The sequence below is a fragment of the Lycium barbarum genome, chromosome 6 (genome assembly GCF_019175385.1).
Source record: "Lycium barbarum isolate Lr01 chromosome 6, ASM1917538v2, whole genome shotgun sequence".
In the NCBI taxonomy this organism is placed as follows: domain Eukaryota; kingdom Viridiplantae; phylum Streptophyta; class Magnoliopsida; order Solanales; family Solanaceae; genus Lycium; species Lycium barbarum.
Window position 1 is genome coordinate 83,574,110 of NC_083342.1, and position 26,192 is coordinate 83,600,301.

The window sequence follows — 26,192 nt, forward strand, 5'->3', positions numbered from 1 at the left end:
TTTCATTCGGGGTGTTATCTTTATTTTATGTTCATGTCATGTCATGCCGTAGAGGTATGTCGAGGGCATTGTCTCGGTAAACGGTTTAGCATTCAGATTCATATTCAAAGGTTTCATAGACTAGTCTAGCATGTCGTGTCAGATGTTCAGAGTCGTATAGCCAGTGTTGGCTCAGTACTTATTATGTTTTCAGATTTCTTCCGCCCTTACGTCTTTAGACAGTATTTCAGTTTTATATTTAAACCCCATGTTTTATTCAGATTTTTCATGTTTTAACTTATGTTCTGCATCAGCACATGTCCCATGTTGATTCAGCAGGCCATGTGGGTCGCTCGATCATATGCAGCAAGGCACCGAGTGTTGCATTAGGCCCAGGCCATGGTTCGGGGAGTGACAGTAGGGGAATTGTGTAAATAATAAAACTTAAAGTAAATTTCAAAATAACACTAATCTCAAAAGAGTCACCCCTACCAAATAAAAAAACTTGAGTCACCCATTTTAATTTTGAAACTAGAAAGTCACCCTTAATTAAATTTCCGAAGTATCTAGCCCCCTTTCCTCCACAAAAAGAAAAAAGAACAAAAAATAAAATAGAAAATAGAAAATTTTCAAATAATTGCTGGAGGGTTACATTATTCCACATCTTAGAAGAAATTAGAAAATTTCATAACAAATAAATCATGGTTAGCTTTCTTCACCTTTGGTTGAATTGCTTATCTCCAAATCTAGATCTGGCCATGTTTGTAACTTACCTAATTGTAATGATATATCAATATTAAGGAAATTTTTTATTTTATGTCTCACACAGCTAACACAAATTTTGTAATGTATAAAGTAAATTTTCTCCGTCTATCTTCTAAAAAACAGAGGTAGAAAGGAACTTCTAGGCGGTAAACAAATATTTACAAGAAAGCGATCGACACATTTAGTATAAACACAGGTAATATATTGAAGAAGGGACTGCTTCTTATTTCATCGTCAAATTAATGTACAGGCTATACACATATATAAATATACTCTTAGGTATGTATTAGAATAGTTGTAGAGTCCTATTTGCACACAATCACTGTAAGAATTCTATCCGCTATTACTTGGAGTCCTACTCGACTTGCGACATGTATCGAGTGTCCTAATAATTCACTTGCAAGCTGAAGGTTGGGAAGCAACGTTGAGCTTGGACCTGATAAATTCGAATCTGGCAGTGGAAAGAGGCTTGGTAAGAGCATCAGCTAGCCGATCTTTGGATGATAGGAACTGAATAGTGAGGTCCTTTCGTGCCACTTTGTCACGGACAAAGTGATAATCTATTTCCACATGCTTAGTACGGGCATGAAACACTGGGTTTGTTGACAAGTAAGTTGCCTCGATGTTGTCACACCATTGTATAAGAGAGGACTGGACTGGAACGTGAAGCTCAAATAGCAGTGACTGAAGCCATGTGAGCTCAGCAGCTGCATCAGCGAGGGCTTTGTACTCAAATTCAGTGGACGACCGTGCAACTGTTCATTGTTTCTTAGAGGACCAGGATACTAGTGCATGACCAAGATAGATGGCATAGCCCCCCCCCCCCCCCCCCCCCCCCGCATTGATTTTCGGTCGTCTAAAGAGTCGGCCGAGTCAAAATCTGTAAATGCTTGAAAAATGAGAGAGGATGACTTTGGAATGGGAAACTGAGAATCCGTCGTATGCCTGAGATAGCGAAGAATGCGTTTGACAGCTGCCCAGTGATTGGTCGTAGGACGGTGCATAAATTGACACACCTTATTAACAATGAAGGCAACATCAGGTCGCGTCAAGGTAACATATTGCAAAGCACCAACAATGGTGCGATAAAGAGTTGCATCATGAAAAGAAGGGTTGTCTCCAGTGTGAAGCTTAGCGTTAGAGGCCATAGGTATGCGCAAAGACTTGTAGTGTTGCATTCCAGCCCTAGTTAAAATGTCATGTATATATTGATGATGTGAAAGTGTAATTCCATAGGCGTCACATTAGACTTGAATGCCCAAGAAAAAAACTGAGAGGACCAAGGTCTCGTATGGAAAATTCACAGCCAAGCTGCTGGATGATTGACTCAATGAAGGTAGAGTCATTTCCGGTGAGAATAAGGTAGTTGACATACACCAACAAGTATGCCAAGATACCTTTGGAGTGATACACAAATAGTGAGGTGTCTGTCCGAGATGGAAAAAATCCATCCGCAACCAGAAATTGATGAAGACGCATGTACTAAGCTCGAGGGGCTTGTTTGAGACCATATAGCGATTTTTGTAACTTGCAAACATGATTGGGATAAGAAGGATGGGCGAACCCAGTTGGTTGCGACATGTAAACCATCTCCTGAAGGTTACCGTGAAGGAAGGCATTTTGTACATCTAGTTGTCGTAGGGACCAGTCACGAGATGTGGCAATAGCTAGAACAACTCGAATGGTGGCTGGTTTGACAACAGGACTGAACATTTCAGAGTAATCCTTGCCTTCAAGCTGATGAAAACCTTCGGCTACCAGACGAGCTTTATAGCGCTCAATAGTGTCAGAAGCATTTCTTTTGATACGAAACACCCACTTGCAACCAAGAACATTCATGGAGGAGTTATAAGGAACCAATGTCCAAGTGCCATTGCGTAGAAGGGCATCCATTTCTTGAGCCATTACAGCCCGCCATTCACTATGTTTGTCTGCTTCAGAGAAGCATGTAGGTTCATGGATTGGAGGAGAAAGAGAAGAGACAGAGAGGTTAGTAGTAGGAGGCATGTTGTAACACCCCGTAAACTTGAACTACGTGTGAATGAGTAAAAATCTAGTGTTAAGATGATATTTTATCTATATGAATCTATTCTTGATGAATTCGGGTGGAAGATGGTCGTTTTGAAGTCAAACCAACTATTGAAGTTCTTAAAGGCTCTTAAATTCGCCTAAGTTTTGGTAGGTCTGTCTTCTGGTCAATTTTCATGAAATTGTGTTGCGAATTTGGGAAAACTTCCTCGATGAAAGTTGTAGATCTTTGAAATAGCTTTCCAACGGTAGGTCTCCCAGCCCAAACAAAGTTGGCATGTTTTACGGTGAGACGTTACGGACCGTAACACGTGTTACCGGCCGTAACATGGCACCGTAACGGCTCACAAATCACCAGAACTCTCTGGAAATTTCCACTAAAGGACGGTTCAAAGAACGGTCCGTAACACGAAGGACGGTCCGTCCTTCGGGGGCGTCCTTTGGCCCGTTTTCACCAGAAAAGTATAAATAAGACACTTGTTTTGTTTATTCCTCCACTTTCTAAACAACCCTAAGGACGAAAATCATTCCTCCAAGTCTCTAAATCAAAGGTAAGAACATCCCTAACATTACTAATCGATTCTAACATCAAACCCATGATTCTTAACATGATTCTTGTGACCAAAACCTAGGGTTTGCAACATAATTCTTCCCAAAGTGATTCAAGCTAGGGTTTGGTCGTTCTTCATTAGAAAAGTGAATTGTTAAACTTTGTTTAACATATTAAGGTATGTCTCTTTAAAAATAAAATCCTTTTTAAATATAAAGGTAATTTGTATGTCTCTTTTGAACATACTCTTTCTATCGGTTTTTACGAACTCTTTGGTTGTGATTTGTATGTCTCTTTTAAAATCATTGTTGACTATAAAGGTGATTTGTATGTCTCTCTTTTGAAAACTTATTTTGAATGAAAATCACTTTTGAAACTATTGTTGGAAGTATAAATTTTATTCAAGATTCTTTAATGAATGAAAGGAAAAGTAATATTTTCATGTTTCTTGAACTCCAATTCATGTCTAAATGGTGGTTAATGTGTGTGAGGGGATAAACCCACATTAAACCTATATTGTAACAAACCTTATATATGTATGTGATATTATGAATGTTTTCTCTATAAGAGATGCTTAATAATGATGGATAAGGGTTGGTAATGATATTCTCATTGATGAATTAGGACATGGAATCTTTCGTAAAGAAGTTATACGTTTTCAAAACATTCTTTGAAATGATTTATCTTTACGATATGGCATAATAAACCTTAATGGTAAATGGTGATGTGACTACCTTGAGATGAATTGTAATTTGGCTTGCTATGAACTCTGTTGATGTGGTTTTGCCTAGCCATTCGGGAGGATGAGTGGTCACCGAGGATTTCATATTCCGGTGTATATATGCCTAGCTACTCGGGAAGAAGGGTAGTCACTATGGATCCTAGTGTGGTAATTGCCTAGCCATTCGGGAGGAAGAGTGGCCACTACCGGGTTCGCTACCCGGGGTGTGATTCATGCCTAGCTATTCGGGGGGAAGGATAGACACCGCTGGGTTCGCTACCCGCGGTGTGATTTATGCCTAGCTATTCGGGAGGAAGGATAGCCACCGAGAATCATATGTTCCGGTGTGGTGTGCTATGCGCGATATGATTGATTCTTGGGCCTGTATTGGCATGTGTGATATTCTCATTCTCTTATGGAACTGTTGTTGACAATCATGGTCAATTTGAAAGGCATAATTGAAAGTTATAAATTGACAAAAGGCTTTGTAATCGATTTTGATAATTCTTATTGAGATACACATGCTGAATACCTTTTTGTATATTGATTAATGGCTTTGTAAACTGTTTAACAAATGATATTAAGAAACACAAAGTGGAATGACTGTTTTTATATTATCTTTTCAGAACTTATTTCTTTATGTATTATTATATTTTATTTTTATAATACTTGTTGTCCCCGAGGCACTCACTGAGTAGGAAAGTACTCAGGCATACCATTGTTGTTTTTGATGGTATGTTAGGAAATGGAGAAGAGCAGGTTCATGATACTCTCGACGCTTAGGAGAACTTGCTGCTGTTGTTGATTTGGTGAGCCCACATCCTTGTTCGTGGGACACTTTCTGTTTCATTTATTATTCTAGATTTCCGGGTTGCATCCCGAAGTTAGACGATTATTATGTCTCTTAGAAGCTCCATAGATAGTGGTCAGAATTGTGGATAGATTGTCAAAGTCTCGTACGACTTAAGGGGTGTTTGCCACGTTTATGACTATTACTTATATTAGACTTCCGCTAATAAAATTTCATAATTATGATCCTGATATATGCAGTTATTTATAACTTTGTTTAATTTAATAAGGAAAGAGTATTAAAAATGAACTTGACGTTACATTTATTTTATAAACTGTTGGAGGTGAATGTTGAACCTGGCGGGTTCAAGTGTTATTATTGCATTGTTTAGGTTTTTCCGATGTTGTTCATGACGTCGGATGCCGGTCACGTCTAGGGTGGGTTTTGGGGCGTGACACATGTGACAAAGACGCATATGGTGGGTACACTCAGGAGGCACAACTGGACGAGAGGGACGTGTAACCAGTGGGATGAAGGTTGAGGGGGCGAAAGAGTATTAGAATTGCCACTGGAATCAGCCATCAGTGGCAAGGAAGGTGGTGAAGGTGGCGAGATATCAGTACAATGATCGGGCAGGGCAGTAGGAGTAGATCGTAAGGTTGATGGTGTGGAGTCGATACACGAAGTAGGTGACGGTGGATGACCAGCCATAGATGGAACTAGTTCAAGCGAGTGAGCGGGAGCAGTAGGTGGCGATGGTCTCGGTATGGAAACAGGGGAGGAAGCCCAAGGTGAGGGAGAAGGTGTGGAGAGAGGATGTGGGCCGAGAATAGATTTTTGAGCAAAGGGGAACACATCCTCATCAAATCGAACATGTCGAGCAATATAGATTCGCCCAGTGACCCTATCTAGACATCTGTAGCCAACATGATGCAAGCTATAGCCAAGAAAAATACATGGAGAGCTCCTAAAATTTAATTTGTGTTTATTATAAGGCCGAAGGTAGGGAAAGCATAAACAACCGAACGTTTTGAGGAAGGTATAGTCCGGGAGCCGCTGGAAGACAATTTCAAAGGGTGTAGCATTGTTTATAGTTGGAGAAGGTAAGTGGTTTATGAGATAGACAGTTGTGTCGAAGGCAAAGTGCCAAAAACGGGATGGGGTAGAGCTGTGTGCTAAGAGACTGAGGCCAGTTTCAACTATGTGATGATGTTTGCGTTCAACCTTTCCCTGTTGTTCATGAGTATGAGGACAAGTGACTCGATGGTCGATGCCAAGCTTAGCCAAAAGAGAGGACATGGGACGAAATTCTCCACCCCAGTCAGATTGAATTGATTTAATAGTGGTGTTGAATTGGTGTTCTGCGAGAGTCTTGAATCGTTGAAACACAAAGATAACATCAGATTTCAGTTGCAAGGGGAATCCCCAAGTATAGTTCGAAAAGTCATCAACAAACACAAGATAATATTTATGACCTTCAGAGGAAAGAAAAGACGCAGGACCCAAACATCAACAAACAATAATTGCAAAAAAGAAGTGTTTTTATTAATACTGGGAGGAAGATGTAACTTCTATGACTTGCCAAGTTGACAAGCACTACAAAGCTTATTTATTCTAAAACTAGAACATGGTAAACTATTCTTCTTAAGAACTTGAGTCATGATGCGTTGATGAGGATGCCCAAGACGCAGGTGCCTTGGAGGAGAGAAGGGCTAAAGGAGAAGCATGTTGGAGAGACAATAGAGTTGATTTGAGAGGAAGCGTGTAGAGGCCATCATTACTCCGACCTGAAAGAAGTTGTTTCCGGGATGCTCGATCCTTAACAAAAAAGTAAGATGGATGAAATTCAAAGAAGGCATTATTATCTTTGGCAAATTTTTGAACTGAAAGAAGGGGTTTTGTAATCGAGGGAACATGAAGTATGTTGTTAAGAGTGAGTGTTTTAGAAGGAGAAGAGATAAAGGATTTACCGGTATGATGGATAGGAAAACCTTGACCATTCCCCACATGAACTAGATCGGGTCCCTTGTATTCCTCCGCATATTGAAGGCTGGAGAGGTCGGGGTGATGTGATGAGTTGCACCTGAATCCGGATACCATTGTTGAACTGGAGCGAATTGAGACTGATGAGACACATAAGCAGCGAGGTTTATGGTGTGACTGTAACGTTGGAAACAAGTAGGTGCAAGGTGATTAGTGTCGTTGCATATTTGGCACCTCGATTGCGTGTCCGATTGCCAGGATTGTCCAGAATTTTGGGAGTTTTAAAAATTCGAGGAGTTGGCGGATTTGCCACCCCGACCTCCTCGTCCCCGAGATGATCTACCACGACCTTTATTTCCATTAGAGTTGTAATTGCGATCTGAAGTGAAAGATTTTTTAGTGAGGTTGGTTGTTGGATTAGAGGCAAAATCAGATGCAGTCGAGATTGTGAGAGACGACATTGAGGGTCCATGAATAAATTCATGGTTCAACAAGAGGCTATGAAGTTCGGAGAAAGAAACAGGTTCTGGACGTGCCGACAAAGTCGTAACAATATCCTTAAATTCACTGTGAAGTCCCTTGAAGATGTATATGTTCTGATCAGAGAGACATAAAGGCCTTCCTGCGGCTGTTAATTTGTCGGCTATGAGCTTGGCTTTGTGGAGGTTACTGAGTTATGGTAAGGTCATCCTGCTTCAAATTTTGGAGTTGCATATGAAGGTTGAGAATCCTGGTGTTGGAGGGTGACGAAAGAGCCGCCGCTAGGGCATCCCAAACGTCCTTGGCAGTATTTAGACCTATGACTATTGGCAATGTCTCTTCAGAGAGAGAGGAGATAAGGAGACTGAGAATTGATTGATCTTGTTGCACCCATTGCGTATATGCAGGATTAAGTATAGTGTTTTCAGATCCTTCTTTTGCGACATGAGTAGGAGGAAGAGGTGTGCTCCCATCCATGAAACCTTGCAGATTTTGGCCACGGAGGAAGGGGAGAAGCTGTGTGCACCAGAATAAGTAATTCGTAGAGGTCAATTTTATAGAAATATAGTGATGGGCATGATTGAGAGAAGGAGAAGAAGGTTGTGGATAATTGGCGGAAGGAGCAGATTGAATGGCTGTAGAAGTAGAAGAAGATGACATGGTCATGGTGACGGCGTCTGATACCATATAAACACAGGTAATATATTGAAGAAGGGACTGCTTCTTATTTCATTGTCAAATTAATGTACAGGCTATACACATATATAAATATACTCTTAGGTATGTATTAGAAGAGTTGTAGAGTCCTATTTGCACACAATCACTGTAAGAATTCTATCCTCTATTACTTGGAGTCCTACTCGACTTGCGACATGTATCAGGTGTCCTAATATTTAGAAGTGCTAAAGTAGAACAAAAGCACCTCCTAGAAATTCTACCTTTTCTCGCATCTATGTGAGACCATGGTGACCCATTACTCCTCTACTATGGGGAAAAACCTATCAAAGAAATCTTCTAATGTGAGAAACAATTCACAAAGATCCCATAATTATCCGGGCAATCTAGCACATTGACTTGAGTTTATGAACTAGCACTATCATCAAGCGAACAACTTAACTCCAACCAGCAAATTGAACAATTAAAAATATAAACCAACTTAGTTTCGCAATTATTCCAACTATTTGTGCTAATCATAGTTTCAATTTGAACTCTTATTCTATCACACCATTATTTGACTTTCTGATTATTTGACTCCTTCAACACATTCTGATGTGTAAAAACACGTTAGATTATATGAAAGGTCTCAAACTGAAAACGTACACACAAGGAAATAAATAGGGAAGTGGCGTGCAGAAACTAAATCTTCAATCAACCATCCACAGCCTTTGTTGCAAATAACCAATCATCAGTTTTGAAAAGGTTCTGCTTCCAAGGTTGACGATGAGTGTATATATGGTTGTCATTTGTGAACAAGTTGAGTACTTAAGTTTTTTATGGGCTAAGTTGGACTACGCTCAGTTAACTTCATGTCAACATGGGCGGCTAACGTTAGCCCAAATCAACCCTTGAGGCTCTTGATCCGCCCACTTAATATGCGTTTGTCCATGATTTCATATTTTGATTTCAATTCAGCGTTTGTTTATGCAGTTTGCACAAAATTTCCACTTCAACTTCATATCATGGTTTCAAATCCCAAATTCTCCAAAAGGTATGAATTGGGAACCAAATCATGATTTCAAATTATTTTAAATGTAAAACTTGACCCATAAGTTTATATTTTGTAAAAAAAATCTGCAAGTTGGTAGTATATTTATAACACATTTACTCTTACTAACCATGTGGGAGGATTAAATTAGAGAGTAGTTAAACTACAATTCATGTTTAAATTTTTATTGAACTAAAGTCCGATCAATTAATGTTATATTTTTTAGAAAGGACTTCTAGCAACGTATTAATTTTGTTATGAGCGTGATTTGCTCATTTGGTAAGATAGTATAAGATTTGAGAAATTTTTGATGGTTTTCACAACTTGTGAGGTTTTTATGTGTATGAGAAAAAATACGAGTCTGGAGCCTAAAGGGCACATTTTTTGACCCAAAAGACCAAAGGGGGTTGGCATTTTTCATGATAAACCAAAAGGGGTTTATCATGGACTGCCCCACGTTTTGCAGCTCCTTTTTACAAAGCATTGTGACGTCTTCCGTCTACTTCGTTCAACAAATTTTAAAAAAAATAAAAAAATTATAAGGCGAAATGTGAACTGGTCCACGAGTTGTAAAAAAGTTTTTTGTAAATCGTGGTCCAGCCCACGTTTTGCCCTCATCTCTGGAGCACTTCATTTCTCTCTTGCCACCGTCAATGGTTTCCTAAACAGAGGATGGTGATCGTCTAAGTCAGAAGCAGCTTAGGTATGACACTTTATTTGCTTAACCACATGATAATTTTGATTATCTAATTTCTGACACATTAGCTTGCTTTGGAAAACCATCTTGTAGCCGCAGAATGCTTGAAATTACAAAGACGGTGTCATAGATCCTTATGAAATTAGCTTCCATTTCTGCGCCTTTCAAAACACCTTACAATTTTACTGTTATTGCTTAGAGATAAAAGTGTCCTGTGTTTTTTCCTTTGGGTTGCAGGGTTCAACATTCCAACTTTTAGAGATGTTTTTGTAACTAGTTCTTTTAGTTTGTAACTTTGTTTAAAACTCAGGACACTAATCTTTATGTCTTGCTCTCTCCTCGGATATAAAAGTTTAATTGCCTTGTTTTCAGGGAGCAAATAGAAGACTGCTTGATTTCGGACAACGAAGATGGAACATGATCCAGCTGATTAGTTTTGCAAAACATCCCTGCTTGTTGTATTGATATGTAAATTTTGTTTTGGCCACAACACACACTTATGTCAGCTAAACAATAGTTTGTTACTAGTGCCTCTGAGCAGCAATGTACTTAATAAGCCAAAAAGATTTTTGGCAAAATGTGTGCTGGTTCACGATTTACAAAAAAAATAATCTGCAACTCTGTAACGACCCGCTTGGCCGTTACGGTACTTTAGCATATATTAGACTTGCGGGACGGGTGGTACGATTTCCGAAGTCATCGGATGAATATAGATTGGTTTTTATGAAAATAAGCCTTAAAGCAAAAAATGTTTGACTTAAAGTTGACTTTTGGGTAAACAGACCTTTTTCGGAAATTCGTCAATTTCGAGAGTTCTGAATGGCATTTGTAACTTGCGGGTATGTTCGGTTCGGTTCCCAATTCACTCGGGTGCGTTTTGGGACTTGGGTTGGCAATTTGATTTTAGGCTATTGGGGGTTGACTTGGTTAATGAGACCTCTTTTGAGAATTCCAAGTGTGCGGGTGAATTCGTAGCGCGTTTTTACATATGTATGCATATTTGGTTTGTGTCCGGGAGGTTCCGAGGTGGTTCCGGGTGTCGATTCTGAGTTTGGAAAACACTAGAAATTTCTAGTGTCTGATGGCGCCATAGCGGTGGGGTGACCACCATAACGGCGGCGCCATAGCGATGGTTTGACCGCCACAGTTGCCGACGGATCAGTTTCTTATTTAAATGCCTTATGGAAACCCTTATTCCTCCATTCCTAATACTACATTCCTTAGCATCTTGGAGGCGATTTGAGGAGAGTTTGGTCAGACTTCTCATGAGGATAAGTTCCCTAGTCTCAATTCCTTTCATGTATCTTTCCTAAGTAAGAATTCATGGTAGTAAATTCATAGAACATGAAGAATAAAATAGGATTTTTAAGGTTTCTTCTTTAAAGGGGTTTAAGTCTTTCTTAAGGAGTTATAATTGATGAATTTAGCTAAGTTAAGCATGGAATTGGTTAGATTAATGTTGTTAGGCTCGAATTATCCATTTGTTGGGATGAAATTAAAGAGGGAAAGTTGGGTTTAATGAGAAATTCCTAAAATGGGCTTTAGACTTCTTAAATAGAAATTGTTGATGAAATTGGCTAGTATAACCTTAGATTCTAATTTATCCATTGTTGTTAAGCATAAATCTTCCATTACTAGAGGTTAATTCATGAATTGGAAAGTTAGGGTTTATACCCAAATTTGGGAGTTTTCACTTTAAATATGAATTTAGCTTAATCTTGAGTTAATCTAGGAATTGATTAGTATGTTTTGATCATCTAGACTTGAATTGCATGATTCACTTTCAAATTTTCTTTTTTTCCCTTGAGGTCCCGTTTCCCCAAATTCCATATGCTAAATTTGACCTAACTAGAAGCTATGCATTATGAGCATCATTCTTCATGATTTCTAGTCTAGATTACGTTATAACTAGACTTTGAGTATTTCGAAGCGCAAAGGAAGGGCAAGGCTTTGTTGGGCGGTTCGTGGCTTGTATTCGGCCTTCCTAGTAGGTTATGGCTTACCTTTGCGGTTAGACTCTGGTTAGCGACTCGTATATAGTACTAGGAAATTGTTGGAGACATTATGTGAACCTTCGGGTATGAAGTTTGGGATGAAATTCTTAGGTTAGTAATGTTGTGTGACTCGTGTGTTCGGGCTCATGGCCTGTTAGAATCTCTAGATTTATGCTTGGCTTTTCATATGTAAATTGGTGGTTTCTATGTATTATGGGAGACTAGTTGGAAGGAAAGGATTCATGTGATGTTGGTACTATAATGGCTGTCTTGATGAGAATTGACTGGAATTCATATGTTATTTGTGATATTCTCATTGCATGACATACTTTCTCGTATCCATGATAGATCTGTCTTGATCTTGATATTGGAAGATGGTGATGACGAAGGTAAGTATGATTCATGTGACATTACTATATTATGTAGCCATCTCTATGCTGCGTGATACGGAGTGGCTAGCGAGGAGTTGGATGAGTCATTCTAGGTTGTGTGATACGGAATGACGGTACATGGACTTAGCGGTCACCCATGGGTCATGACTGCCGAGAGGCGGACATAATCCCCCCGGAGCATGTGTGTATCATTGCATTGCATTTTATTTGAATAAAAATCATATGTTCTTATTGTTGCTTGGTTTGATATTGATCTGTTGGTGATTCTTAGTTATAGTGATTGTTACGGTTTATTCGGACTTATGGAATATCCGTGGTGAGACATCAGTTTTGGTATTGGAAATGCATTATTTGGACTTGTTGACTTGTATCTGTTTGTGAGCATGCTTATCTTTTGGTTTCCTTGTTTGCATATGTGATCTAACTGTTGTCGGCCTATGATGCCTACTCAATACATGTTGTTTGTACTGATACTACCTTGCTACACTCCTTTTCGGGGTGTAGATTTTGAGACAGGTTCCCTTTCCATTTCTATAGTTCTGAGGGTGAGCTACTGAAGATCCATGCAGCCCGAGTCTCTATCTTACTTATTGTCCCGTTTCTATTTCGAGACAATATTTATATTCAGATGATGTATTGACTATTCAGACTTGTAGTAGTATTTAGTAGCACTTGTACTGATTAGACCAGATTTTGGGATATTGTTTATCTTCCGCACCTAGTATTTGTATATTATGTCAGACTTATCGTATTATTTTTGGGAGTTTCATTTATTTACTTATTGTTGGTTGATTGAATAAGGGACAGGTTCGCCTATTGAGGTGGGAATTAGTAGGTGCCCGCACGTTCCCCAAGTTGAGGCGTGACAAACTCATGGACCAGTCCACGATTTACAAAAAACTTTTTTGCAACTCGTCTACCAGTGCATGATTTACCTTATTAATTTTTTTTTTTTTTTAATTTTGCTGAAGACGAAACAGACGAACGACGTTACAAGGCTCCGTTAAAGGAGCTGTAAAACGTGGGGCAGTCCACGATAAATCCCTTTTGGTTTATTATGGAAATGCCAATCCCCTTTTGGTCTTTTGGGTCAAAAAATGTGCCCTTTAGGCTCCGGACTCGAAAAAATACAACTTAAGAAATCATGTTCAAGTTTCTCTTCATTCGTTCTTTTTTGTTGGTTGGGGTGGGTGGGGGTGGGGGGTGAAGGACCTCATTGCCTTTCTCGTGTATTATAATTATAATTTATATACCAAGATAGAATTATTGCAAATAAACTATGTGTTTTCATAAAAATTGTTTTAATTAAAGTTTAATTAGATAAAATACTAGTGTTAGAAAGTAATTTTAACTCGAACAAGTTAGGTTACAATTATGTTATTAAGCCCATCTTTATCCAACTTTATCTTTAGGAAGCAATCAACAAATAATCACTTTTTGGACTGTTAATTAACATATAACCACTGTTTTAAAATTATTCAACCTTTAGCCTTTTTCTTTACGCGGAAATGAAATTTAGACAAAAACACCCCTAGCTCCAAAAAAAAAAAATCAAACTCTAGAGATTTTTCCTTGAATTCGAAAAAACGCGAATTTCACTGCACAATTGAAACTCTAGATGTTTTTCGAAGTCTAGCACCATGGTTGGAGTAGTTTCGTGTTTTAGTTAGGGATATTTTTGCTCAAATATTATTTCTGTCTTAAAAATAACTATTTAATACAATGAATGTATATTAACAAGCTATCCAAAAACTAGTCAAGACTAATTTTTACTTGTTATAAAATAATAAAGCAAGCAAGAACAATATTTTAGACAAAGAGAGAAGAGAGGAATTCTTTTATTTCTCTTGTTAGGGATTCATTTACAATGAAAGAGAACCTCTATATTTATAGGGGAAAAGTGACTGGATCCCTAAGTCACTAACCCTAATATTTCTCCTAAAGATAGACATTCATAATAATAAATAATATTTATAACACTCCCCCTTGGATGTCTATTTGATAGATAATGTGCCTCGTCAAAACCTTACTAGAAAAAACCCAGTAGGAAAAAATCTAATAAAGGAAAAACAGGACACATTTCTAATAATACTTATTTGGTTGCCTCATTAAAAACCTTACAAGGAAAACCCAATTGGGACAAAACCTTTGCTAAGGGAAAAAGAGTACAACGCGTATTAACTCCCCCTGATGAGAACTTCAATCTAAAAACTTGAATCTTCACATTCCAATTTTGTGCACCATCTTCTCGAAAGTTGTAGTTGGTAGAGACTTGGTGAACAAATCAATCATATTATCACTTGAACCAATCTGTTGCACGTTGATATCACCATTCTTTTGGAGATTGTGTGTGAAGAACAACTTTGGTGAAACATGCCTTGTGCTTTTATGAATCCTCTATTTAGTTGGGCTATGAATGTTGTTGCATCTTCAGTCCTTGGATAGAGTTGCATCGGCATATAATATTGTTGAATCAGTCCAAGTGCATTCCTGACTTGCTTTATAAATAGATGTTATCTTTATATGATTTGACTATCAAGTAGAACAACATCGTATGACTATAATCCCTCATAGTCATAGCAAAATATATAAATGCATCAATTGCATAAAGATATGGCACTTCAGGACCTAAAAATTCTGCAAGTTTCTCATTTCAACTTCTTTCAATAGATAATAAATTGATTTTGAGAACTCTTCAAGAGTTTCAATAAAATTCAAGTAATCAACTTGCACCAACAATATGACAGATTTTGATTTTCACAAAGTCATAAGGATAAATAGAGTCATTTGTGCCCTTAGTCAGTAAATATTCATTAAGGTGATAAAATCTCGTTCACGTTGCTTCACTTAATTCATATGAGAATTATGAACAAATTTCTACAACTTGTATATGCCTTAGGCATTTAAAATTCTTCAGGAATTTTCATATAATTTTGTCAAGTAATTCATGTAGGCTGTGACAAAATCTATTTCTATTTAAATATGTGACATCTTCTGGTGTTTAGACAGCAGGTCCAATAAGCTTTACGCTTACCAAGATGTGTCATTTCACTTGATAATAATTTCTACGTTAGCATGCTTTAATAGACGTAGAATTTAGATCCTCCAAATCTTTTACAATATTGCGCAATATTGTACTAAAGATATCGTCGACGATATATCATTTGTATCAGTTCGCAATGTGACAGAACTTATTGAGATCTCATCACTTCATTATTTTTAGGTACCTAAACCTCTTAGGTTTCATGAAGTGTTATATCGTAGGCTCTTCAAGAGCACATTGCCTCCTTATTATGACCATTTTAATCGTTTGTTCCTTCCCTTTTCAAGGATTATTTCATTTGGAACCGATTGATCTATCATTCTTTATGCATGTTATATACTCTATCCTTCGGGGACATCAATGTTAGTATGAGCATTTTGCAGCTGAAATATGAGACTAATTTCGGGTCAGCAATGCTTCGAGCATTTGATTTGAATTACCTTTTGAATGAGGATCATACTAATGATAATTTACAACATATTTCATAACTGCTTATTCCTCCCCCTTATGTTAGATACACTAACATATATCCCATATTCCTTGAGGGAATCCATCTTCGCACATCATGGTAGATTAATTAATCGTATATCACACATAAAAAACTGTTAGATGAAAATATATGGTTCCTAACCCTGAACCACTTGTGAGGGGAGAATTTATCATAATTTATTGGTCTGGAGCATACAAGTGATGTTGTATACAATATATCATATCTCAGACCAGCACATGATGCTTTGTTCTCATAAGCAACGGTTTAGCTACTTATTGGAGGCATTTAACGCCAAACCAGCTTGGATATAAACCAGCATTATCAAGATGGATTGTCTTGATTACATGATCTGAAATTGTGCTCTTAACTCAATTATTTTGAGCAAGTAATTTTGTAAATGTCAAACTGCAAGTTGACAATAAACGCACATATGATCATCTTATTGATGCATCTATTTAAGATATCACATTTGTTATATCCCGTATTTTTGAACGTCGGATTATTTGTAAGCTGAGGTGGGGCCCACACATCGAGATTTTTTTTTTGGACATCTGAAAAGTCATATGAATCACATATGTGAAGTTAAACACAACTCAAGAAGGACCCTTGGGCCAAATCAAAGTGGAAGTCCTCCAAACGAATATTTTTAAGAAAACGTTTTCGGGTGATCTGACTTCTAGGGGCAAAAACGGTATTATAAGTTTGGAATTTGGAAAAATACCAAGAAATAGAAATTGTAGATAATTGAATTAGCTTTCCAACCATAGGTCGTGGGTTCTCCGGTGACGTCGGTGCAAGGAGATATGGACGTTTTAAGGTCGAAAGGTCAGTGGGCTAGGCCCAACTCGGGACCAACCGAGTTGGCCCAAAAAAAAAAAATGAAGAGAAAAATCAGGCCCAATAGGGGCCATCCGGCCATGGTCCATAAAAGAGGACCCAAGTCCATGGGTTTTAATTATTTTCCATGTGACAAATTAAATATAAAGGGAGTCTTAGTCATGGAACTTTCAAGAGAAATTTAGAAGGTGAAAAACAAAGCAAAGAAGAGCAAATTAAAAGGGCCATACGGCCAAGCTCTTGAAAAATTGACCCTTTGAAATCTTTCTCCAAAAATTATTTTCTTGTGGTATTTCTACTAATTCAAGGGTCCTTTACAACTTGGTGTAATTATTTTGGAAGAAAGAACACTTGTTTCTTCAAGTTGACAACTTGGTCAAGTGAAGAAGATTGTAGAAAAAGGTAAGAATTAATCCCTTTTTATTATGTTATGAAGGTTGGTTTATGTTGTAGTATGTAGAAATTGGTAGAATTTATGGAAATATGGAAGTTTACAAAGTAGGTGTGCATATATGTAAGTGGACATATATGTATATTGTTGTATAAATAATATGAGTTGAATTTTATGTTGTATTCTAGTTGTGGTTATGGTGAAATTTATATTGGAAATGGAAGAAAATGGTTCAAGTTGGCATGGAAAATTATTGGAAATAGTTATAGGAAATTATGTGATTTTAATGAAGTTTTTATGTAATTATAGAAGTGGAGTTTTAAATGTGAATTATTATGTTAGTTGGTGAATTTGGAAGGATAATAGTCCATATTGGCATGAAAGATTGGTTGTTAAGTGGTTATGAGAAGTTTTGTGATTTTATGGTAGATTTATGTAATTATGAAAATGAAATTATTAAGGTGCAAATTATGATTATGGTTGATGAAATTGGAAGATGGAAATATGTTATGAATATGTAGATTGAAGATTAGAAGTTTTGGATGGATTATGGTTTTGGTGGAAAGTTTGTATATTTTGTATATCTTGTGAATATTTGGTAGAAACGATATGAAATGCTTCCGAATTATATTGTAATGATCTTGATTAGTAATGAATGTAAAAACATTGAGATTGGTTTGGAATTGTGAAGTTGGAATGAAAGCTATTGCATTATGTTGGAAAGAAGACTAGTTGTGTTATATTGTGTTTTGTAGTCATGGTTGTTGTCATTGTGTTGATAGTTTGGCCGGGTTGAATTCCCGGATTGTTGTTGATTAAAAATTGGCTAAGTTGAATTTTGGGGATGGTGTATTTATAGGGGAGATGCTGCCCAAATTTTTGTAGACAAGTATTGGTTAAGATTGAAATCTTAAAGCCTTACAATTAACATTTGGTAATTGTGACCAAATTGTAGATTTTGGCGAACTTGAAACTTGATTTTGGAGACGTGTATGAAGCGGAAAAGGTATGTAAGGCTTCACCCTTCCTTCTATGGCATGTCTTAGATGTAATAAGTCGGGTACGATCCTCGGGGACAACCCTATTCCCCGGAATCCGCACCTAAAGTTTTCCACTTTTGTTCAATAGAATTGAACTAGAAAGTGCGCAAATAATGGAAAGACCTCTTAAACCCCTAGAACTTGCATAAATGGGACCCGATTACCCTAGAACCCTCACAAGTAATGACATGACATGTGACATATGTAAATAGTATACGCTACCTCATCCGGCCCGAGGTGGGCCCGTTACTCCCGGATTTTCCTATAGTCTGGGTTGACGTACTTGAAGTGAATCCAAAGGGAACCTTTGATCCCGATTTCGTCACCAAATGATAAGTATTATGACTCCTCTAACGAGGATACTTCCATGATGATAACGATAGCCATGACGTTAGACAAGAGGATATGCCTATGATACGTACTACCGGAATGACTCTATGACTAAGATGACTAAGCTAAGTATCTTATGTAAACATGAAAGTGATAAGTTAATTTTTAAATCTTATTTATATTTCCTAGCGATGACCTTACTTTCTAAGGATTTCAAAGTCTATGAACTGACATCTATGATGCCCCGATTTCATTTTATGGTTACTTTAATGTTATTCTCCGTTGATAGTCTCGCCTTAAAATACTTGTTCCTTCGAGGTGGGACGAAGCTATCACTAGCATTCTATAATGTAATCGGAGGTCACCGACCTTACGTCACTCCGATGGATACATGATTTTCCTTGGCTCCCTTGTGCGCTTATATGATATATGTATATAAAACATGTATACGCATAAAAGATATGTATATGTACTTAAGACAAGTAAATGTGTATAAGACATGTATATGTATACGATCGATGTACATGATAAAAGATCCAGAGCGCTATAGTCGCTGACATACGCACACGATACCAGCATATGCATATAATAAAAGATTCAGAGCGCTATAGACGCTGATATATGTACATGATGTATGCACATGTATACGGGGAAGATGGGGATAAGGGCAGAGCGTTATACACGCACATCCACCTGATCAGTTGGCATTACATGACATGATATCGTCCCGGACGCGGGATGCCCGGACGCGGGATGTGTATTTATGGCTAAATGGATCGGCTGCCGACGCCTCGGCAATATGACATATTCTATTTTTATATATATATATGAACAAGAAAAGATTTTCAGAGGAAAGCTATGCTGTGATAACGTATATTATGATACGCTATGCTATGATATGATATACTATGATGCGCTATGCCATGATAAGACATGCTACGACAAGTTATGCTACGATATGATATACTATGATACTCCAGCCTATGATACGATATGCCATAATAAGACACGACAGGATACGGCCTGATATGCTACGTTAGGATACGATAGGGCATGAGAGGACATGATACGACACGATACGGCATAATATAAGTTCTATTTTCTACGTCCATGGAGAGGGAACGTTTTTAAAAAGGGAAAGACAAGTCATGCACGGTAGCCGCCCAAAAAGGGGCCTACCTATGTACAGGTTATTTCTCGCCTCTTCATATGTCCTATGACTCCATGATATTATTAATCGTACTCCATGTTACTGCTTGTATTATGTTCTATGCCTTACATACTCGGTACACTATTCGTACTGACGTCCCTTCTTGTGGACGCTGCGTTTCATGCCGCGCAGGTCAGCAGGTAGACGGACCTGATTTCTAGAAGTTCTACCAGCAGTGTTGGCAGTGCTCCAGTCGTCCCGGAGCCCCATATTCTCGGTACTATTTTGTGTATATATATATTCGGGCACGGCAGTACCCGACCCTTTCTATGTATAAGTGTACTATGTCTAGAGGCTCGTAGACAGATGTGTATAGTCAGTCGAGTACAGTTAGATATACGATGTTTTGGCATGTTGATATTGTTGTATAAAGTGTTAACGAGATTTACTAGTCTATGTTCAGAACGACGCTGCTAATGTTAATGTTCAGAAAGAAAAAAAAAATGGCTCTGGTTACACGACTTGCTAAGAGGTAAAAGTAATATGACAGATAAGGAGTGATCGGTACAAGTATCGGGTACTCGTCACGGCCCCTAGTCGGGTCGTGACAACATAATAGGTGAACGGGCCCATATTCACCCTTTATATTTATTTTTTTTTCAAAATTTGGGGAATTCAATCCTAACATTTGCCAGTATAATCAACTTTTCATAAGAGCAAGCAACAAATAAATTCATGAAGAATCTTCTAATTCTTCAATGTATGCCAAATACTCAATTTTCACATCATATTTGAATCGGGATGGCCAACCGCTCATGATGACTAATAAAATTATTTATACTAGTAAACTTCAGGTTTACCATGCCATGTGCTATATGTTTTAGTAAACTTCTGGTTTACTATGACATGAATTATTTTTGTGCACCAATAAACTTCTGGTTTACCATGTGATTCATCATGCTTATATTTGTGTAGTACAATTTGAAGAATAAAGAGGGTAACCATTCATATACATATTTCTTACCCACTATAATCTTCAAGATATTCAATCCTCCAATCATTTATAGCTTCAATATGATAGCCATTTACTTTAGCAAACTTCGAGTTTACTACTTGAGTTTCAATCATAAGAACTTTATGTATTACAATCTACAACGAATGACATAATACTATATAAGCTCTTCAGGAGCCTTTAATTTATTCTCCATAATCACATATATTGGACACTACTAGTGCCATGATCTTCTAGATAAATAACTAGCTCTTCTGGAGCCCTTAATTAATTTTGTACGATCAAATATTGCTTAGACACTGCTGGTGTCAGGAAAGAAAATTTGATTAGATCTTTCTGATGTCATATAAAAAATTAGTAAACGAATTTACATTTAAAGATAATAAATTCATAAATAATGAAAAGTAAATATTATGATCTAAACTTCAGTTTTTCAAACATCCCCTTCAGGAAGATTCGCTATTAACATATGAATATTTTGTATCTTAGCAGTGACCACATAAATATTACATCCTTAGTCAAGAAAAATATATGAATTTGTTATTTCCTTTAGTGAAATCAATAACCATTAATCATGCTATATCAATGTGATTATAATAGACATTTTTCTACAAGATGTATTTTCATTTGCCTTGGAATGATCATATTAAAAATATTTAATATATTTCGACATATGACAAGAAAGTGTGGCAATGTCTTCATACCACAAAATAACATCTATTTCCATTGTTATTTTATCTCTTGAGAAGGTGTGTTGTGGTATTTCTTCATTCACTTGGGGGAATGAAACTTGACTCATTTAGATGAACTTTATACATAATTTTCAATAGTTCATTATTTCTCTCAACCACAAGAAAACACCACTCAATATATTTCTCAAACATTTTTCAGCTTGTCAAAAGTCATACAAATACTTCTAGACCACTAAAATACACATAGAACCATTCCTTAGTTACGTTGTAAATCCCAACACTTTAAGAAAATTGCAGCAAATTAAATATACAAATTTCCTTCATTATTTTTCCACCTTAAATAACTAAAACCGAAGCTTGCAGATAAATAAGAAAAACCTTTACATTCATTATTTCCAAATAGGTATATGATTTTAAATTTATCATTAGTTCATGTAGTTAGGTGATAATATAAATTGATGGTAGAGAAAAAATCATCAAGAGTAGTTTTGATTTAACACGATTCTACTCAAACATATGAATATGTGTGTAAAACAAAAGCCATGTAGACAGATGAGATATGAGTACAACCAGTAAACTAAACACAGAGAATTAATTCAGCAAAATATAGTCATGCGTATATGTATAAGGTATAATTTGAACTAATTAAAGAATTGAAAGTATCCAGCAAGTCACGTCATTATCCTTGCACAGGAAAAACCGTTCATACTTGATAGTGAACTGGTAATAACGTGACACGGAAGTGAAAGGTTTTTTTTTTTTTTTTTTTTTTTCAAATGGCAGTAGCATAACAAGTTAAGACCCATAATATTTTATGCAATGTAATAAGTTTCACTAATTACTGCCACAAGAACAATCAGTGAATATAAAAGAGAGATGTTACCTGACAGTAGCAACTAATACTTCTATGCAAAACAACGGATCCATCTCTTACTTTAAGTTTCAATATAATCGATACATCAGAATGATGTTGTGGCTTTTAATTGCTTCCTTCATCTGAAATTCAAATCGAAGTAAGATGGCAGAGTCTCGTGCTGATAACGTGTTATAAAATAATAAAGCAAGCAAAAATAATATTGTAGACAAAGAGAGAAGAGAGGAATTTTTTTATTTCTCTTGTTAGGGATTCATTTACAATGAAGGAGATCCTCTATATTTATAGGGAAAAAGTGACTTGATCCCTAAGTCACTAACCCTAATATTTCTCCTAAAGATAGACATCTATAATAATAAATAATATTTATAACATTACTCATGTTTTAACACGTATAGTTTAGGCAGATTAGATGATAACCCCTATACACTTAACACATTTTGGTTGACTCACCCTGTTTATTTGATTACCTTTACATATTACATATATAATAAGGGAGAATGAAAGGAGTTTTGTCGTCCATGGTTGCATTTTAACTGGACTTGCCAACCACAAAGTTGGACACATGTTGTAGCTCAGCTTTGCCAAGGATTTTGCTGGTTTTGGAAAAGTAAAATATATGGGTCCCACTATCATATCTTATCTTAAGTTGTCAATTTTCACCCATGTAAACTTTTTCTATTCATCTAATTCAATTTTGGTAAGATTATTTTTTACTATACAATATAAGAGCAAATGTGAGGACTTTTGTAGCTCTCATAATAATTTTTTAAAAACTTTTTAATTAATTATTTTAGGTCCTAATCTTATTTATTTAAGTTAATTTTTTTATTTTTTATTTTTAAGGTCTACTTTTCAAAAACTATCGAACCTAGAGACTTGATTGGGGGTAAGCTAACAGGTCTTTGCTTTTGTGTCTTGATTGCAGAAGAAGATTCACGAGACTTTTAGCAATAATTTGATATGAAGAGCGTTACACCATCAAATAACAAGATTGTTCTCAAAAATTTTAGAAACTGGAAAAGGTATAGTTCCTTTGTCCTAATTTATCTCATATTTTTCGCTTCTTAAGAATTAAATTATGTAAACTTTGACCAGTATTTTAATTTAAAACTACAGTTTATCATATTGACACGAGAAGATATCTGTATTTAATTTCATGATACTCAGTTGATTCCATTCGATACATAAGCCAAATTAGTCACATAATCTGGGACAAAAGGAGTATATTTTTTCCTTTTAACTCAAGGTGTTAAATTGTCCAATTGTTGCTTTTCTTTTTAGAAATTGGTTTTAACTCTTAACTGGGATGAGCTTTTGCTTTATTTGGTGACATGTGTTTATGGTCGGATTGTCTTTTTTTTTTTTTTTTACAGTTTTATAGGTTGGTGTCTGTGTATCTGTTATTACAGGCTCTACCAAATCAACAAATTATAAATTTTATACAAGATTCAAAAAGGGATTTAAAAAAAAAAAAAGGAATGACGAAACAAAAGCTACCACAACTCTTAAAAAACTCTCATGTCATTTCTATTCAAAAGCTATCGAGCCTTCTAGAGTATTAAATTTTGATGTCTAAAATATTTGTATGACTACAAATTATTTTATTAAGGGCAAAAGATTTTTTTTATAACAAATTAAAGTTAAATTTAAGCCCGGGCTTAGCAAATTAAAGTTAAATTTGGATCCGGGCTTAGCACGGGCCTAGAGGCACTGGTATCAATATATAAATTATCATCCTTGCGTTAATTATTTTCCGGACGTACCAAAGTAATTTGGCACCTAACTTACCATAACGATTCTTCTAAATTTCCCGCAACCCTCACATGTCACAACACACTAGACAGACAGAGAGAGAGGTGCCAAATCCCACTAAACTAACCCAAAGTTGCGCGAAACCCATTGACCCATCCAATCTAATCTAATTGACACACCTTTTCTTGTTGTTGCTTGTTTCTTCTCCCTCGGATGCTCTTTCTAAATGCCATTTCTTTTTCCCTCTTTGCAGACCTGAAGGTGTATGTCCTTTTTTGTACAAGCACAAGAACCACTGGATGGTGGCTTAATCAAGAATTTTCTTCCTTCACATGCCTGATTTTTATTTTTCCTGCAGGTATTTAATCAATTCTTGATTTGGGTTTTCATTTCATTGTTTGATGTTTCAGTTAAGGAAGTTATTTATCTTTTCCTTCTTGTTTTTGGCCCTGTGAACCCTATGTTGTGATTTAATGCTTGGTTTCTTTTGGTGTTTTCTTTTGGTGAAATCTAGCCTAGAAAAAGAGCTGTGTTTTACTGTCCTGAAAAAAGGGTATCTTGGAAATTAAGTGAGTATAACTAGGACTAAACTGGATGTCTGATAATTTGATGGATGATATGGTGATGGATCTGGATTTGAACCAAGAGCCTTTGGACCCATCTTCTGGTTCAACTTTAGGATTAGGGTCTTTGTTGAGTGATTTAGAAACTGCTCACAGTAGGATAGAGGAGAGAATTAGGCAGCTTGAAGCTGTCACTGCTAGAGCTTTGCAGCGCCATAGGTGGCGTCAGGCTCGGACTACTTCTGATAATGGTAATATTTCGGTTGACGGGGCAGTCAATGTGGATAGTGAGATGCAAGGTCAGAATAGGGCGAGCAGTTTGGATAATGTGGAAAGGACTATTGGATGCAAAAGGGATAGTTCCCATTTGGTAGCAAAGGCATTAGAGATGGATGTAGTGGTTAATAAGGTAGATGACGATGGTGGGAGCTTTTTCGACTGTAATATATGCTTGGAAATGGCGAAAGAACCTGTCTTAACCTGTTGCGGCCACCTATATTGCTGGCCGTGCTTTTATCAGTTACCTTATGTTGATTCAACTACAAAGGAATGTCCTGTCTGCAAGGGAGAGGTTGCAGATGCAAATGTTACTCCCATTTATGGTAATGGGGATGGTGAAAGCATAACAGAATTGGAGTCTGGTCTGAAAATACCACCACGGCCAAAGGCACGTCGAATAGAGAGTGCTAGACAGCAGCGTGTAACTCAGGGTTTGTCTCACATCCCGGTTGCAGAAGCACTAAGGAGAATTAGGACTAGTATTGGATTGCAACAGGACAGTGGTGGAGTTAATTTGAGTTTTGGGAGCAACTCTCATGTGTTGCAAAATGCTGATACCTTAAGCAGTAGGAGACTACGTTCCCGTCTTTTTTCAAGGGTGTTGTCAGAAGGTGCTGCGTCTCTTTCATCAGAGTTAGATAATGCACAACGGATGTTTGAGGATCTTGCAGCATCACTCACTGATCGGCTTCTCCAAAGAAGTACTAATGCGGATGTTCTACCAGCCCATCATGGAGCAACAGGCGACGGTGATTCTTTCAGAAGAGATGCTGCTCTCATCCAGTCCAATTTAGGGACGGGTTCCACTGCATCTGTTCCGTCCTCTTCTCAAGCAAATGAAGTTTCTGACACTGCTGGTCAGTTGGAAAACCTTACAACTGATACTGGTAATCTGCCTGCGATTCGATCTTCCTTGGCTTCCAGGAGAAGAAACATTTTGTCAAGGCTTTCTGATGTAGATTTCCGTGAATCTAGAAGGAGAAGATTGAATTGATGGCCTTTGAATGAACAGGGTATAGTTTCCCAGTTCTTCTCTCTCCTCAATTATGTCACTTTCATTGCATTGTGTTATCGCCAACTCTAAAGCGGCTTGGGTAGAAACAATTCCCAAATATCAAACAAAGTATCAGCATTGCCCCTAACTCCTGTTGGAAGTTTATATCTACATCATATTTAGCTTCTTCTAGTTTTGGAATTCATTAGCATGGTGATATTGCTTGGTAGGAGGCTTCCTCAACAAACAATCAACTCTCGCTGCATGTATTAGGTACTTTTGTCAAGAACCAGTATGAATTCTATCTACTTGTTCTCTACACATTTGATTAACGTTCATGATTGTACAATGGAAACTCCAATTTGTTAAATGTTATTTTGGTTTTCTACTTTGTTTGGAAGTTATCTCATGCATTTTGAAATATGTATCTCATTTGTAGCCTTTTCATTGTTATCAATTGTGAACTAATGTCTTTTAGGGGTGTAGGAAAAGCAAAGGAGAGATAACAAGCCAAAAAAAGAAAAAGAAAAAAAGGAGAGATTTTGAGAATGTTCAATTTGGTTACTCCCTCAAGCTTTGGAGGTTTATATAGTGTTAACATTGGTCTAAGTGAGGAAAATATATTATATATAGAACAAAATATTTCTAGGTCATTCAT

General features: G+C 36.9%; 1 protein-coding gene and 1 long non-coding RNA gene across 2 annotated transcripts; both read left to right on the forward strand.

Annotated features, from left to right (window-relative positions):
* Window positions 1-16,618: 16,618 nt before the first annotated feature.
* Window positions 16,619-19,653, forward strand: LOC132599770 (uncharacterized). The gene is made up of 3 exons (XR_009567002.1): window positions 16,619-16,856; window positions 17,801-17,851; window positions 19,558-19,653. It is a non-coding gene; the product is annotated as an uncharacterized LOC132599770 (long non-coding RNA).
* A 4,060-nt stretch (window positions 19,654-23,713) lies between these two features.
* Window positions 23,714-25,925, forward strand: LOC132644427 (uncharacterized). The gene is made up of 2 exons (XM_060361023.1): window positions 23,714-24,056; window positions 24,213-25,925. The coding sequence occupies exon 2, from the start codon at window positions 24,293-24,295 to the stop codon at window positions 25,532-25,534; it is 1,242 nt and encodes a 413-aa protein (XP_060217006.1). The 5' UTR covers window positions 23,714-24,056; window positions 24,213-24,292; the 3' UTR covers window positions 25,535-25,925.
* Window positions 25,926-26,192: the final 267 nt, after the last annotated feature.